The sequence below is a fragment of the Papio anubis genome, chromosome X (genome assembly GCF_008728515.1).
Source record: "Papio anubis isolate 15944 chromosome X, Panubis1.0, whole genome shotgun sequence".
NCBI lineage: Eukaryota > Metazoa > Chordata > Mammalia > Primates > Cercopithecidae > Papio > Papio anubis.
The window spans coordinates 80,730,747-80,744,426 of NC_044996.1; the positions used below are offsets into that span (position 1 = coordinate 80,730,747).

Here is a 13,680-nt window from a genome sequence, read left to right on the forward strand (position 1 = left end):
TTTTTTTTTTTTTTTTTTTTTTTTTTTGTTTTTTTTTTTTTTTTTGTCGGAGTCTCGCTCTGTCACCCAGGCTGGAGTGCAGTGGCCGGATCTCAGCTCACTGCAAGCTCCGCCTCCCGGGTTTACGCCATTCTCCTGCCTCAGCCTCCCGAGTAGCTGGGACTACAGGCGCCCGCCACCTCGCCCGGCTAAGTTTTTGTATTTTTAGTAGAGACGAGGTTTCACTGTGTTAGCCAGGATGGTCTCGATCTCCTGACCTCGTGATCCGCCCGTCTCGGCCTCCCAAAGTGCTGGGATTACAGGCTTGAGCCACCGCGCCCGGCGATGAAATGTTCTAAAACTGATTGGAGTGATGGATACACAACTCTGTGACTGTATACTAAATCCTATTGAATTGTACTCTTTAAAAGAGTGGATTTTACGGCATTTGGATTTTATCTCTGTGATACTGTGATTTATAATCAATCTCAAAATCTAATCAAGCACCTAACCTAAGCCACCAGATCATATACACTAATATATCATTCCAAATATGTATCAAGTTTTTCTTGAGTACTTTCCATGTGCCAGGCAGGAAGACTTGACTTCATAATCTCATCTAAGCATCACAAAAACCTTGTGAAATATGTATATTATATCCAGAAACTGAGGCTCAGGGATGTTAGGTAATCCACTGTGGCCGAGCTGTGAGTTTAACCTAGGTCCAATTCCAAACACAGCACTCCTAACCTCTATGTAATAATGTTTCAGTTGTATAATGTGTGTTTTCTTTCCCTAGTTAGATTAAGACTAGGAGGGCAAGGATTTTATTTTGTGTTTCCTTCATGGTGTCGTCATTGCTGTACTTGCTACTATACCTAGTGCTCAATAAATACTTAATGAATGCCAAATGGAGCTGCAGCTAGTTGAAAATACCAATTCTTTCAAAAAGGATTTAGATTTTAGATTCATGGGTAATATATTCATCATGGATCATTAAAAGAAGCAAGGATATCTGAGTCCATTCTTAATCCCCAAGATGTCTTGGTGGAGCAGGGACCACACTTTCACAACCTTTGGTGCTTTCTTATGAGTAAGAATTGATTGAGTCGGATGGATTATGGATCTGACCCAATGTGATCATTCTTAGATTCTTCGGGTCCTTTTCTGTTTCCTAGTATCTCCTAGCCTAAACGGGCCTACCTTGCTGCTGATGCCTCTCCCTGTTTGTCTTTCTTTGCAGCCACATCCCTCTTCTTGTGCATTTGAGTAAGATATGGTGCCTATGGGAGGCAGGCATTGAAGTGCAACAGGCCAGGTTTTATCAAAGGTGGTCAACAATAATTATGGTGTGGTGTCAAGCAAGTCATGCCTCTGAGCCTCAGCTTACACATCAGTAAAATGGAACTAAACAAGCTTCCTCCTCCAAGATGTCAGTATTGTCAGAATTTCACATTTAATGGTTTAATATTTATAGGCAGCTGGAGACACATTATAGAGAGATTGGGGTCTATAAATCAATCTAGATGGGATTAATTATCTGTATACAGGTGGCTTGAAATAATCTTCCATTTTCCTGCTGCCTGCATTAGAAACACCCACAGTTGAGCGTGAGAGCTGAGGGGTGGGGGTCAGATGTGTAGACAAGCAAGCTAAGGAAGGAAGACTGAGAGTGAGGTGGAGACTCTCCTGCTGTGTTCCGCTTCACTCCTGACACACACATGCACACACGCACCCAACTCCCCCCCATCACACCCCATCTACCTTCCCCATTCCTGCCCAGAATCACTGGTCCTAACAAGGCACAGAGGTGGAAAATCCCATGGGTTCTTTGGCCAGGAAGCCTCTTATTGTCCTGTTCTGACGACCAGCGAGGCAAATGGGAAAAGACTGCCCTCCCCCTTTTCTCGGTCCCCGGCACGTCAGGCTTGTTAGTGAGGATGGGACGCAGTCTCAGGCCCCACGCAATCCTTTCGCAAAGCCAAGAAGTGTGTGTGTTTTGTGTGTGTGTTGTGTGTGTGTGTATTGTGTGTAGGGTGGAGGATTGGGGGTGGGATCCCATGACGTTACCGGCTCCGCCTCCCGGTGTATATAAGGGGCGCTTGGCGCGCAACGACCCCAAGCCGCAGCTTTGAAGCCTGAGCGGCCGAACTCGGCAGCTCCAACCCAACTCGGCTTAACTCCGCCTCACCGAGCCCAATCCAAGGCTCTCTGCTCCCTAGGTTTGCAACAGCTCTCTGGTAAGCGTTGGGGACCCACACGTGTGTCGGAGGGGGGACGGCGAGGGTCCGGGCGTACCTAGCATTCTCAGGCAACCATGGCATGCAGTTGCATCAACGGGGCCGTGACCTGTTGCTGGCGAGACCCCCGCCCCGGGAGTTAGGGCTCCCGTCTCCACCCCAGCTCCAAACCATTTCTAGATGGGGACAGGAAAATCTGGGACCTGAGTCGGGGGGCATCGGGTGGACCCCTTCCTCTCTGCTGAGAGGAGAGTGCAAGCAATCTCGGGATGCCCTGGGGCCCCTTTCGGGGCGCATCTCCAAATCTTTAGATGTCGAAGCCCCGCCTCGCTGTTGATGCTTGCCGGTCAGCCTAGCAGGGCTTGGGAGGAAGTAGGGGAACATTTGCCTACTCCCCTGGGCGACGGCTGCGCTAGTTGAGCAGTGTGGGCTTGGTAAGAAGGGATGGAATTGAGTCGGTGCTCACTTTTAATCTGCAGCAAGGTTGGTCCCCTCTCCTTCTGGGGGGTCTGGGGGCTGTGTCTGTTTGAAGCCCCATGGGCAAGCCCCTGGGACCAGCTCTGTTTAATTCCCAAATAGCCACAGGCCAAGGAACTGACACATTAGGTTTCAGGATTCCTGGGTTGAGATTAGGATAAACCCTAACAGTTCCTGGCAAGAGAAAGAGACCTAATATTGATTGAGCACTTACTAGGCGCCAGCCATTCTACTTCAGGGGGCTTTCACGTGCCATTTCTGAAATTAGCCCTTCCAGAAACCTTGTAAGGTATTGTAATTCCTACTTGTATATGAAGAAACTGAGGTCAGAGGTAAAGTGACTTGCCTCTGTCCCTTCCATATCCCCCTCCCCATTTCCCAATAGCTCCTTTGCTTGGTGGAGTGGGTCTTGTAATTCGCTTTCAGAGTTTAGGGATAATGAGCCCTATTGAAGGGCTTTTGTCTTGTTTTTCACCAGATCATCCTCTTCAATTCCTGCTAGAATGCCGTGGCAAGCATTTCGCAGATTTGGTCAAAAGCTGGTACGCAGACGTACACTGGAGTCAGGCATGGCTGAGACTCGCCTTGCCAGATGTCTAAGCACTCTGGATTTAGTGGCCCTGGGTGTGGGCAGCACATTGGGTGCAGGCGTGTATGTCCTGGCTGGCGAGGTGGCCAAAGATAAAGCAGGGCCATCCATTGTGATCTGCTTTTTGGTGGCTGCCCTGTCTTCTGTGTTGGCTGGGCTGTGCTATGCAGAGTTTGGTGCCCGGGTTCCCCGTTCTGGTTCGGCATATCTCTACAGCTATGTCACTGTGGGTGAACTCTGGGCCTTCGCCACTGGCTGGAACCTCATCCTCTCCTATGTCATTGGTGAGATATGGTAGGGGAGGGAGGGAACTGCACAGCCAGCAAAGGGGTTTGGGGTCAGGAAATCTGGGTGGAATGGTGAAGCCGAAGTATTCTTTATATTATTCACAGGCCCTCAATCTCCCTAAATGTGTGGGTTTGTTGGGGGTCTGGGAGGGTTGAAGGTGTGGAGAAATTGCTCATTCTACCCATCTCCGTCCTGGTTTCCTTAATCAAGTGAATGGTTTCGGTTCTTAAAAAGTAAGAATAGGCCGGGTGCAGTGGCTCACGACTATAATCCCAATGCTTTGGGAAGCCGAGGCAGACAGATCACCTGAGGTCAGGAGTTCAAGACCAGCCCGACCAACCTGGTGAAACCCTGTCTCTACTAAAAATACAAAAGTTAGCCGGGCAGAGTGGCTTACGCCTGTAGTCCCAACTACTCAGGAGGTTGAGGCAGGAGAATCTCTTGAACCTAGGAGGCAGAGGTTGCAGGGAGCAGAGACTGTGCCACTGCACTCCATCCTGGGGGACAGAGTGAGACTTGGTCTCAAAACAAAACAAAACAAAAGTAAGAATAGGTGAAAATGGCAGGGACTTGTGTGAGCCTGGGGTCTGGGAAGAAGGGAACTTGACCACATGTTTCTCCCTCCGCTACACCAGGTACAGCAAGTGTGGCCCGGGCCTGGAGCTCTGCTTTTGACAACCTGATTGGGAACCACATCTCTAAGACTCTGCAGGGATCCATTGCACTGCACGTCCCCCATGTCCTTGCAGAATATCCAGATTTCTTTGCTTTGGGCCTTGTGTTGCTGCTCACTGGTGAGGCAAAGAGCAGGATATAATGGTGGGGGGGTTGGGCCAGGAGGGGCTAGGCCCTGGGGCCAGGGATAAGGGTGGGGGATGGGCCTGAGAAAGGCTTAAGGAAGGTGATAATGGTGGGGAAGAAGGAAAGCTGGAAAGGAACCTAGAAGCAGGGCAACAAAGCTTGGACTGAAGACTTTCTGGGAGTACTGAATGTATTTCTCCCACAGGATTGTTGGCTCTCGGGGCTAGTGAGTCGGCCCTGGTTACCAAAGTGTTCACAGGCGTGAACCTTTTGGTTCTTGGGTTCGTCATCATCTCTGGCTTCATTAAGGGGGACCTGCACAACTGGAAGCTCACAGAAGAGGACTACGAATTGGCCATGGCTGAACTCAATGACACCTATAGGTTAGAGGGTCACTCTTAGGAGCTGCAGAGCTGGGAAAATGAAGGGGAAGAGGGAGATCTGTGCTGAAGGATTCTGGATGGGGATGGGAAAAAATGGGAGGCTGGACTTTGAAGACCTAGCTAACTGGTTTGACATTAGAGAAAAGACACAGAGTTGGCTGAACACACCCTTACATTCTCCACCCCTTCTTCCACTCTAGCTTGGGCCCTCTAGGCTCTGGAGGATTTGTGCCTTTTGGCTTCGAGGGAATTCTCCGCGGAGCAGCGACCTGTTTCTATGCATTTGTTGGTTTCGACTGTATTGCTACCACTGGTAACACAGTCATTCCATTCTGTTTGGGGCTTGGGCACAGTGCGTGCCCAGGCTGTATGCAGACTGGGGGTGGTAGAGGAGTGGGCCTGCTTCCCTGATTTAGAAACTTGCAACCCTTCTTGCAGGAGAAGAAGCCCAGAATCCCCAGCATTCCATCCCGATGGGCATTGTGATCTCGCTGTCTGTCTGCTTTTTGGCGTATTTTGGTGTCTCTTCTGCACTCACCCTCATGATGCCTTACTACCAGCTTCAGCCTGAGAGCCCTTTGCCTGAGGCATTTCTCTACATTGGATGGGCTCCTGCCCGCTATGTTGTGGCTGTTGGCTCCCTCTGTGCTCTTTCTACCAGGTCAGTGTCAAATGTTTGTTTTCTTCTGCTGTCAGAGTCTCAGGTTATAGCATTCAGTACCAGAGAATACCCCTTAAAAGGGCTGTGAAGGGAAGGTGGAGACCCTTAAACATACAGGCTTGGGAAGAGAGATCCCCGTCAACTCATGCCACCCTGGCCATTCTGCTCTCCAGCCTCCTGGGCTCCATGTTCCCCATGCCTCGGGTGATCTACGCGATGGCAGAGGATGGCCTCCTGTTCCGTGTACTTGCTCGGATCCACACCGGCACACGCACCCCAATCATAGCCACTGTGGTCTCTGGCATTATTGCAGGTAACAGACCCTCTTTCCCTTTCCCTTAGTTGTTTTGCCAACTTCTTTAACTTTGCCACTCCTTTCTCTCATTTCTTGTTTCCTGCCTATTAATTTTAGCATTCATGGCATTCCTCTTCAAACTCACCGATCTTGTGGACCTCATGTCAATTGGGACCCTGCTTGCTTACTCCCTGGTGTCAATTTGTGTTCTCATCCTCAGGTGAGACTCTCTTCCTCTGCGTACTGTGATTTGGATTTTTATTCTTGGATGAGGAATGATGGGGATCTGCTGCTCCTCTTTCCTCCTCCGCCTTCATTATTCCAACTTTCTTTTTTTCTTTTTCTTTTTTTTTTTTGAGACAGAGTCTCGCTCTGTCGCCCAGGCTGGAGTGCAGTGGCGCGATCTTGGATCGCTGCAAGTTCCGCCTCCCGGGTCCACGCCATTCTCCTGCTTCAGCCTCCCGATTAGCTGGGACTACAGGCGCCTGCCACTGCACTCAGCTAATTTTGTTTTTGTATTTTTAGTAGAGACGGGGTTTCACCGTGTTAGCCAGGATGGTCTTGATCTCCTGACCTCGTGATCCACTCGCCTCGGCCTCCCAAAGTGCTGGGATTACAGGCATGAGCCACCGCACCCGGCTATTCCAACTTTCTTTGAGGAATCTGGGTATCTCACCCTGCCAAAAAGAACTTCCCTTAATGGTGATGAGAAAGGTTAAGCTGCCTGGGAGAAGATGGTAAAGTGAGTAAAGGTTGTTCTTAATACTGCCATCTTACTTTTGCCTCAGGTATCAGCCTGATCAGGAGACAAAGACTGGGGAAGAAGTGGAGTTGCAGGAGGAGCCGATAACTACAGAATCAGAGAAGCTGACCCTACGGGGACTATTTTGCCCATTCAACTCCATCCCCACTCCACTCTCTGGCCAAGTTGTCTATGTTTGTTCCTCATTGCTTGGTGAGCAGTGGAATTTTTCTGGGGTGGCTCTGAGGTCAGCGTGATTGGGTGGAAGCGTGTGGCATTTGGTGGCTGAGGAAGAACTAGAGAGAGCGCGACTCTCCTTGGAATGGGGTTTTTAATGTCTTAGCATGTTGGTCTTAAGAGTTGGTTTTGATGTCTCTCAACTTGACCTTTGAAGCTGTCCTGCTGACCGCTGTTTGCCTGGTGCTGGCCCAGTGGTCAGTTCCATTGCTTTCTGGAGACCTGGTGTGGATTGCAGTGGTTGTGCTGCTCCTGCTGCTCATTATTGGGATCACTGTGGTCATCTGGAGACAGCCACAGAGCTCCACTCCCCTTCACTTTAAGGTAAATAAACTCTCTCTTTTTCCCCTGCCAGCCCATCTTGGGAGAATAGGCTCCAGATATCTTGAGGTCTAATAAAGTTTATAGATATTCTTTAATTGAACATGAAAGGGAAGATATAGGAGGTACCTAGGCCAAAGACTTCTTCTCTGATCCTCTTTAGTTCCTTTCCAGTTCCATTTACCCAAACTGCATATTCTTGAAGTCTCATAGGTATGCTAAATGAGCAGCCACTGAAATGCAGAGGACAAGTAAGAGTTGGATTCGCCCTTTTCTGGCCTGCATAGGATAGGGATCTCTTTCTAGGTCACCCTGTGGTATGTACAAAGAAGATTTTACTTTGCTTTCAGGTGCCTGCTTTGCCTCTCCTCCCACTAATGAGCATCTTTGTGAATATTTACCTTATGATGCAGATGACAGCTGGTACCTGGGCCCGATTTGGGGTCTGGATGTTGATTGGTAGGTATACACTTGGGAAGAGTAGGCTTCTTTGGTGTCCTAGCCCAACTCCTTTCCCTCTTGGTCTCAAGTAGGAGACCTATGAAGCCTTTACACCCCCACCTCACAGCTACCTTTCCCACTAGGTTTTGCTATCTACTTCGGCTATGGGATCCAGCACAGCATGGAAGAGATTAAGAGTAACCAACCCTCACGCAAGTCTAGAGCCAAAACTGTAGACCTTGATCCCGGCACTCTCTGTGTTCACTCAGTCTGACATCGTCACACCTAAATGCTGTCTGGTCCCCTGCACAATAATGGAGAGTACTCCTGACTCCAGTGACAGCCAGCCCTCCCCTGTGATGGTGGTGGTGGATACTAATACAGTTCTGTATGATGTGAAGGATGTGTCTTTGCTATTTCTTGTCTATGTTAACCCGTCTGCTTCTAAATGATGTCTAGCTGCTTACCAACTTTAAAAAATGATATTAAAAGAAAGTAGAAAAATAAACTGTATCCTGTTTTTTGCTTGCTAAAGATGTAGAGCCTCACTTTTAAGAGTGAAGAGCCTCAGAGAAGGGTCCTTTGTGTTTTCTCCAGTTACCACAAAAGCATCTGCTGTGCCTGCGGGTGCTTCTTGTTGAATCAGGGTTTGAGGAGGGTGGTGTAAGTAGGTAGCCATCCGGTCCAGTCACACTTAGAGGAATGGTCTTGAGATATGTTTTCCCCTCATTACACTAAAGTTTAGGCTCTGGATAAGTAGATAGCAACACTTGTCTCTGGGATTGGGGTGGACTCTGATAGCCACACTGACATTGGTTAGGGCCTACACTGAAGCTATTGGCTTCTGTTCCACCTCTTCTAGTTGGACCAGTCCCACACTCCTGTGACTGCCTGAGCATCAGAAATTTTGGCTGGGGTGTTTGGCTGCTGGGAGGGGTGGATAGTCAGGGGATTTGGTAAGGGACCACATATATTAATATATGGGTACTGATGGCTGCAGAAGTACTAGGAAAATAGAGGTCAGAGCTCTGCTCAGACCAAGAACTATTCACTCATCCATTTATTCAACAAACATAGGTGAAGCTCCTATAAAACGTTAGGTCCTGTGCTGGGTGCTGGGGATACAAATGTGAATAAAACATAATCCCCGCCCTCAAGGAACTCACAATCTTGTGGAGGAGACAAGCAGGTAAACATGACTACAAAACAATGTGATTTGTACCAGGACAGTGCAGAGTGCTGTGGAAGCACAAAGAAGGACATGCTTGACCTGAGTCTGCAGTAGATGGACTGAGGGAAGGGCTTGGTTGTCAGTGTACAGTGTGCAAGAAACCACGGAAGTATGAGAAAACAGATTTAAATTGTGTTTGGGGTGTAGCATACAGTTTAATGTGGCTGGAGGGTAGCATATATGCAGCTGTGGTAAAAGATAAAAGGCTGTATACATGGCCTTGTATACTAAGGAATTTAGATGTTATAAGTGTGTGTGCGGAGAAAAAGGGTGGGAAGGCCAGGTGCGGTGGCTCATGCCTGTAATCCCAACACTTTGGGAGGCTGAGGTGGCTGGATCGCTTGAGCCCAGGAGTTCCAGGTCGGCCTGGGCAATATAGTGAGACCCTGTTCCTACAAAAAATATAAAAAATTAGCTGGACATGGTGGTGCACATATGTAGTCCCAGCTACTCAGGAGGCTGAGGTGGGAGGGATCCCTTGAGCCTGGTAAGTTGAGTCTGTAGCGAGCTGTGATAGTGCCACTGTACTTCTGCCTGGGTGACAGAGTGAGACTCTGTTTCAAAAAAAAAAAGGTGGGGAGCCACCGGACAACTCTAAGCAGGGGAGTGGTTGGTTGGATTTGTGAGTGTGAGTCTGGCAGCAGTAAGGAAGATGTCTCGGAAGTGAGTGGGACAAGCTAGAGCAGGAAGATAATAGCTACCATTTATTGAGCATTTATTATATTCCATTACTCTGTATACAATCTCATTAAGTCTTTTCAATAACCCTATGAAATAGATGTTAAGGTAGTTATTTTTTGCAAATGAGGAAACAGGCTTTAGGTGAGAAATATGCTTTAGGTCACATAATGTAGAAAGGTCAGAGCCAGGAAAGAAGCCCAGTTTTGTTTGACTCTGCAGCTTATACTCTAACCACTATGCAACATTCCTAGTACTAATTGGCTATGTCATTTGGGCAAAATATTTCAGAGTTTTGATCAGTTGAATGCACAGGGTAAAAAAGAAGTGAGTGACATCTGGGTAAAGTTTCTAGGTGAATGACCAAACCATTAACTAATATAAGGGAGCATAAAAGGAAAAGAATATTTGGAAAATAATAATTCAGTTCCAGGTATGATGAGTTTATAAACATACCTGTGCTTTTAGCTTCATATATAGGTGAAGATATACAGTCCTACAATTGAAATTTGGAGCTAGGATAGAGGTCTGGGCTAAAGTTATAGATTTAGGAGTCAACAACTCAGAGGACAAATATAATGTGATAGAGGCTGTGTGGGGCCAAAGATGACCTTTGGGCAAAATAAACTAAATCAAAAGAAGAAAAGTATTTTGCAGCACAAATTGTATAATTTCCTTTATATACAAACAGCTCTTACAGATCAATAGGAAAGAAATGAACAACCTGATAGAAAAATTAGCAAAGGTTGTAAATAGTTTTCAGAAAAGAATATAAAACAGCAACAAATAGAAGAGGGATGCTCAACTTCACTATTAAAGAAGTACACATGAAAACAAACATGAGGTGTTAGTTCTTACCTTACAGACTGACACACAAATTTAAATGACTAGGCAAAAGCGAGGCAATAAAGAAAGTGAGGCAAAAGTGAGGGTAAACAGGCAGTCTCATGCATGATGGTGCTATACATTCTTGTAACTTTTGTGGCAGGCAATTTGATGATAAGAATTAAAAACACATTCCTTTTCGTCTGACAATTCCACCCCACCACCTGAATTTTAAAATTTACATATGTATAGGAAAAAATTTACATACGTATAAGGATGTTTGCTTTTCTTTTTCTTTTTTTTTTTCTTTTTTTTTTTGAGACCGGGTCTCATTTTATTATCCAGGCTGGAGTGCAGTGGTGCAATCACAGCTCAATGCAGCCTGGAACTCCTGAGATCCAAGAGATCTTCCCACCTCAGCCTCTCCAGTAGCTGGGAAGGATGTTTACTTTTATAGGAATTTTTAAAATTTACATATGTATAAACATTATAAAAATTTACATGCGTATAAGGATGTTTACTGTGGCATTGTTAATAACAACATAAAACTCGGAAGCTACCTAATGTGCATCAGCAAGAAACTAGTTAAATAAGTTATAATACATTGATTCGGGGAATACTTACGCAGCCATTAAAAGAACAAGAGAACTATGTGTGCCAATAGGTGACACAAAAGACCTTCAAGACACTCTGTTAAGTAAAAATGAAAAAAAAACTCGCCGGGCGCGGTGGCTCAAGCCTGTAACCCGTTAATCCCTGGGGAGTCGACAGACGGGCGGATTACGAGGTTGTGGGAAATTGACTATATTGGCACATACGGTGAAACTCTGGCTTTACTAAAATACAAAAACTAGCTGGCCAGGTGGCGGCGTCAGTCCCAGAAGCACTTCGGGAGCTGGAGGCAGGAAAATGGCGTAAACCCAAGAGGCGGAGTTTGCAGTGAGCTGAGATCCGGCCATCACTTCCAGCTCTGGGCGCATAGAGCGAGAGTCCGGCTCTCAAAAAACTGAAGGCCGGGCTTATGGCTCACGCCTGTAATCCCAGCACCGGCTAAGATGGTGAAACTCCCTTGTCTCATTTAAAATATAAAATTATTAGGGCGCAGTGGCAGGTGCCTGTGTAATCCCAGCTACTCTGGGAGGCTGAGGCAGGAGAATTGCTTGAAACTGGTGAGAGGCTGCAGGAGCTAAGATCGCCACTGCAATCCAGCCTGGTGATAGAGGAGACTCCATCTCAAACAAAACAAAACAAAACCTGTCACAAGGTGCAGAATATTTGTGAAAGAAACAAAAGAGAATGCACTTTATACATCATATTTTTCTGAAAAATATATATGAACCGTTTAACTCTGGTTTCTCTTCTGTACTTTTTCTTTTTTTTTTTTAACTGAGTACAAACAATACTATTTTCATTCCTTTTATAATGATCATAATAGTAAAAGATTAGGGGAACTCTAACATTTAAGGGATAGACAAAGGAGGGGGACTCAATAAAGGAGTTGAAGAAGGGATGACTGAAAAGACAGGAGAGTATGTGGAAGTCTAGGGAGGAAAGAACTTTTCAGGAACAATGAATAGGCAATGCCCCAAGTGCACAATGCCAAATGCTGCCTAGAGAGCCGAATTAAATAAGACAAGGACAGAACAGGGTTCACTGGTTTTTGTTGGTTAGGAGATAGTTGCTCATTTCAAGTGTCAGGTGCTGGGGGTGGAAGCTGTGTTGCAGTGGGTTGAGTGAATAGAGGGTGAGGAAGTGGACAAGGGGCTATAGGTTAGCATTTCAGGCAGTAGCTGGAGGGAATTGAAGGAGAGATTTTTTTTTTTAAAGATGAGTGACTCTTGCATTTATATACTTAAAGAAGATTGTCAATAGGGAGCACTGATACATCCTGGTACTGCTGTTTAAATAACTCTCATGTGAAGGAGGAAGTGGTTCTGTGATTTGGTTCTCTAGTCAGTTTTCATTCAGTGCAGTGTTTCTTAGACTTCAGACATCTGAGTATAACCTTCATGAATTTTTCTCTACCTGTGTAATTCCTGTACTGAGTATTAAAAAAAATATTTTAAAGCCTAGATGTACTTATTTTAAAAGGAAAACATATTACTATGATAAGTAGAAAAAAGTATTTAATATTTTTCTAATATGCATTTAAAGAAGTATCTCACTATTAAAAAATGTTTGGCTGTGTAAAATAATCACACATACCACACTTTGGAAACATTCATGCAGTTGGACACTATGCTTGAAGATGGAATTGAAAATTGCTTTAGGCATGGTCTAATCTTAATCTCCACAAGAAGACAGAGATCACATTGAATCAAATAAGTACAAAGACACAAAATAGAAAATAATAAATGCCTTAAGAGAAGTATGCATGAAGTACCATGAGAATTCATGTGATGAAGTTACTGCAAGGAGTTCCGGGAAGTCTTCACAGAGGTCAAGGCTTTTAAGCTAAAGCTTAAAGAACAGGTAAAATGTGTAATTTAGTGAATTAGAGTGACAGCATCCAGGAGGATGGAATCTTGTGTACAAAGGCAAAAAGATGGGAAAGCTTATAATTCAACTTGCCCAGAGCCTAGGGATGAAGTGGAAAAATAAGGCAGAAAAGGTAGGTTCTAGTGAGACTCTTTTTTTTTTTTTTTAGGTGGAGTCTCGATCTCTCGTCCAGGCTAGAGTGAGAGTGCAGTGGTGCAATCTCGGCTCACTGCAACCTCTGCCTTCCGGGCTCAAGTGATTCTCCTGTCTCAGCCTCCTGAGTAGCTGGGACTACAGGTGTGTGCCACCACGTCAGGCTAATTTTTGCATTTTTAGTAGAGACGGGGTTTTGCCATGTTGGCCAGGCTGGTCTCGAACTCCTGACCTCAAGTGATTTGTCCTCCTCAGTCTCCCAAAATGCTGGGATTACAGGCGTGAGCCACCGCACCTGGCCTTCCAGTGAGATTCTTGAAGATCACTAATTCGAGGGCCTGCAACTGAATGGTAATAAGTGTTCGGATGAGTGTTAAGATATGTGAAGGAGGCAGTGGTTCTGTGATTTGGTCAAATAATTCCTTCCACCTCTGCTACCTTGTTATGTACTCATAGCCTAGATCTTGCAAGAACACAGGCCTCTGAAATTACTAGTTCAAACGTTAAATTCTCCCCAAAAGATCCTGAGTAGCCAAAGTAAACTTTTTACCAAAAAGAACAAAGCTGGAGGCATCACTCTACTGCATTTCAAAATATATTACAAAGCTATAGTAATTGTCTTGCTTGGAAAAGTTCAAGATTTGGCATCTGGTAGGAACCTCGGGCTGCTTCCACTCATGGCTGAAGGGGAACCTACACGTGCAGAGATTACATGGTGAAAGGAAGCAAGAGGAGTGAGGGGAGGTGCTAAGTTGTCTTTAGCAACCAGCTATCCTGGAAAGTAATAAAGAACTCATTTCCCCCACACCCGGAGGGCAGTAATCTATTCGTGAGGGATATGCCTTCATTACCCAGACACCT

General features: G+C 45.9%; 1 protein-coding gene across 1 annotated transcript; it reads left to right on the top strand.

The window, feature by feature from the left end:
* Positions 1-243: 243 nt before the first annotated feature.
* SLC7A3 (solute carrier family 7 member 3) lies at positions 244-7,962 on the top strand. The gene is made up of 12 exons (XM_003917848.4): positions 244-2,219; positions 3,175-3,569; positions 4,209-4,367; positions 4,580-4,757; positions 4,958-5,070; positions 5,196-5,418; positions 5,592-5,731; positions 5,831-5,933; positions 6,502-6,668; positions 6,850-7,016; positions 7,364-7,472; positions 7,598-7,962. Exons 2-12 carry the CDS (start codon positions 3,200-3,202, stop codon positions 7,726-7,728), a joined length of 1,860 nt encoding a protein of 619 aa, XP_003917897.1. The 5' UTR covers positions 244-2,219; positions 3,175-3,199; the 3' UTR covers positions 7,729-7,962.
* The last annotated feature ends 5,718 nt before the right edge of the window (positions 7,963-13,680 follow it).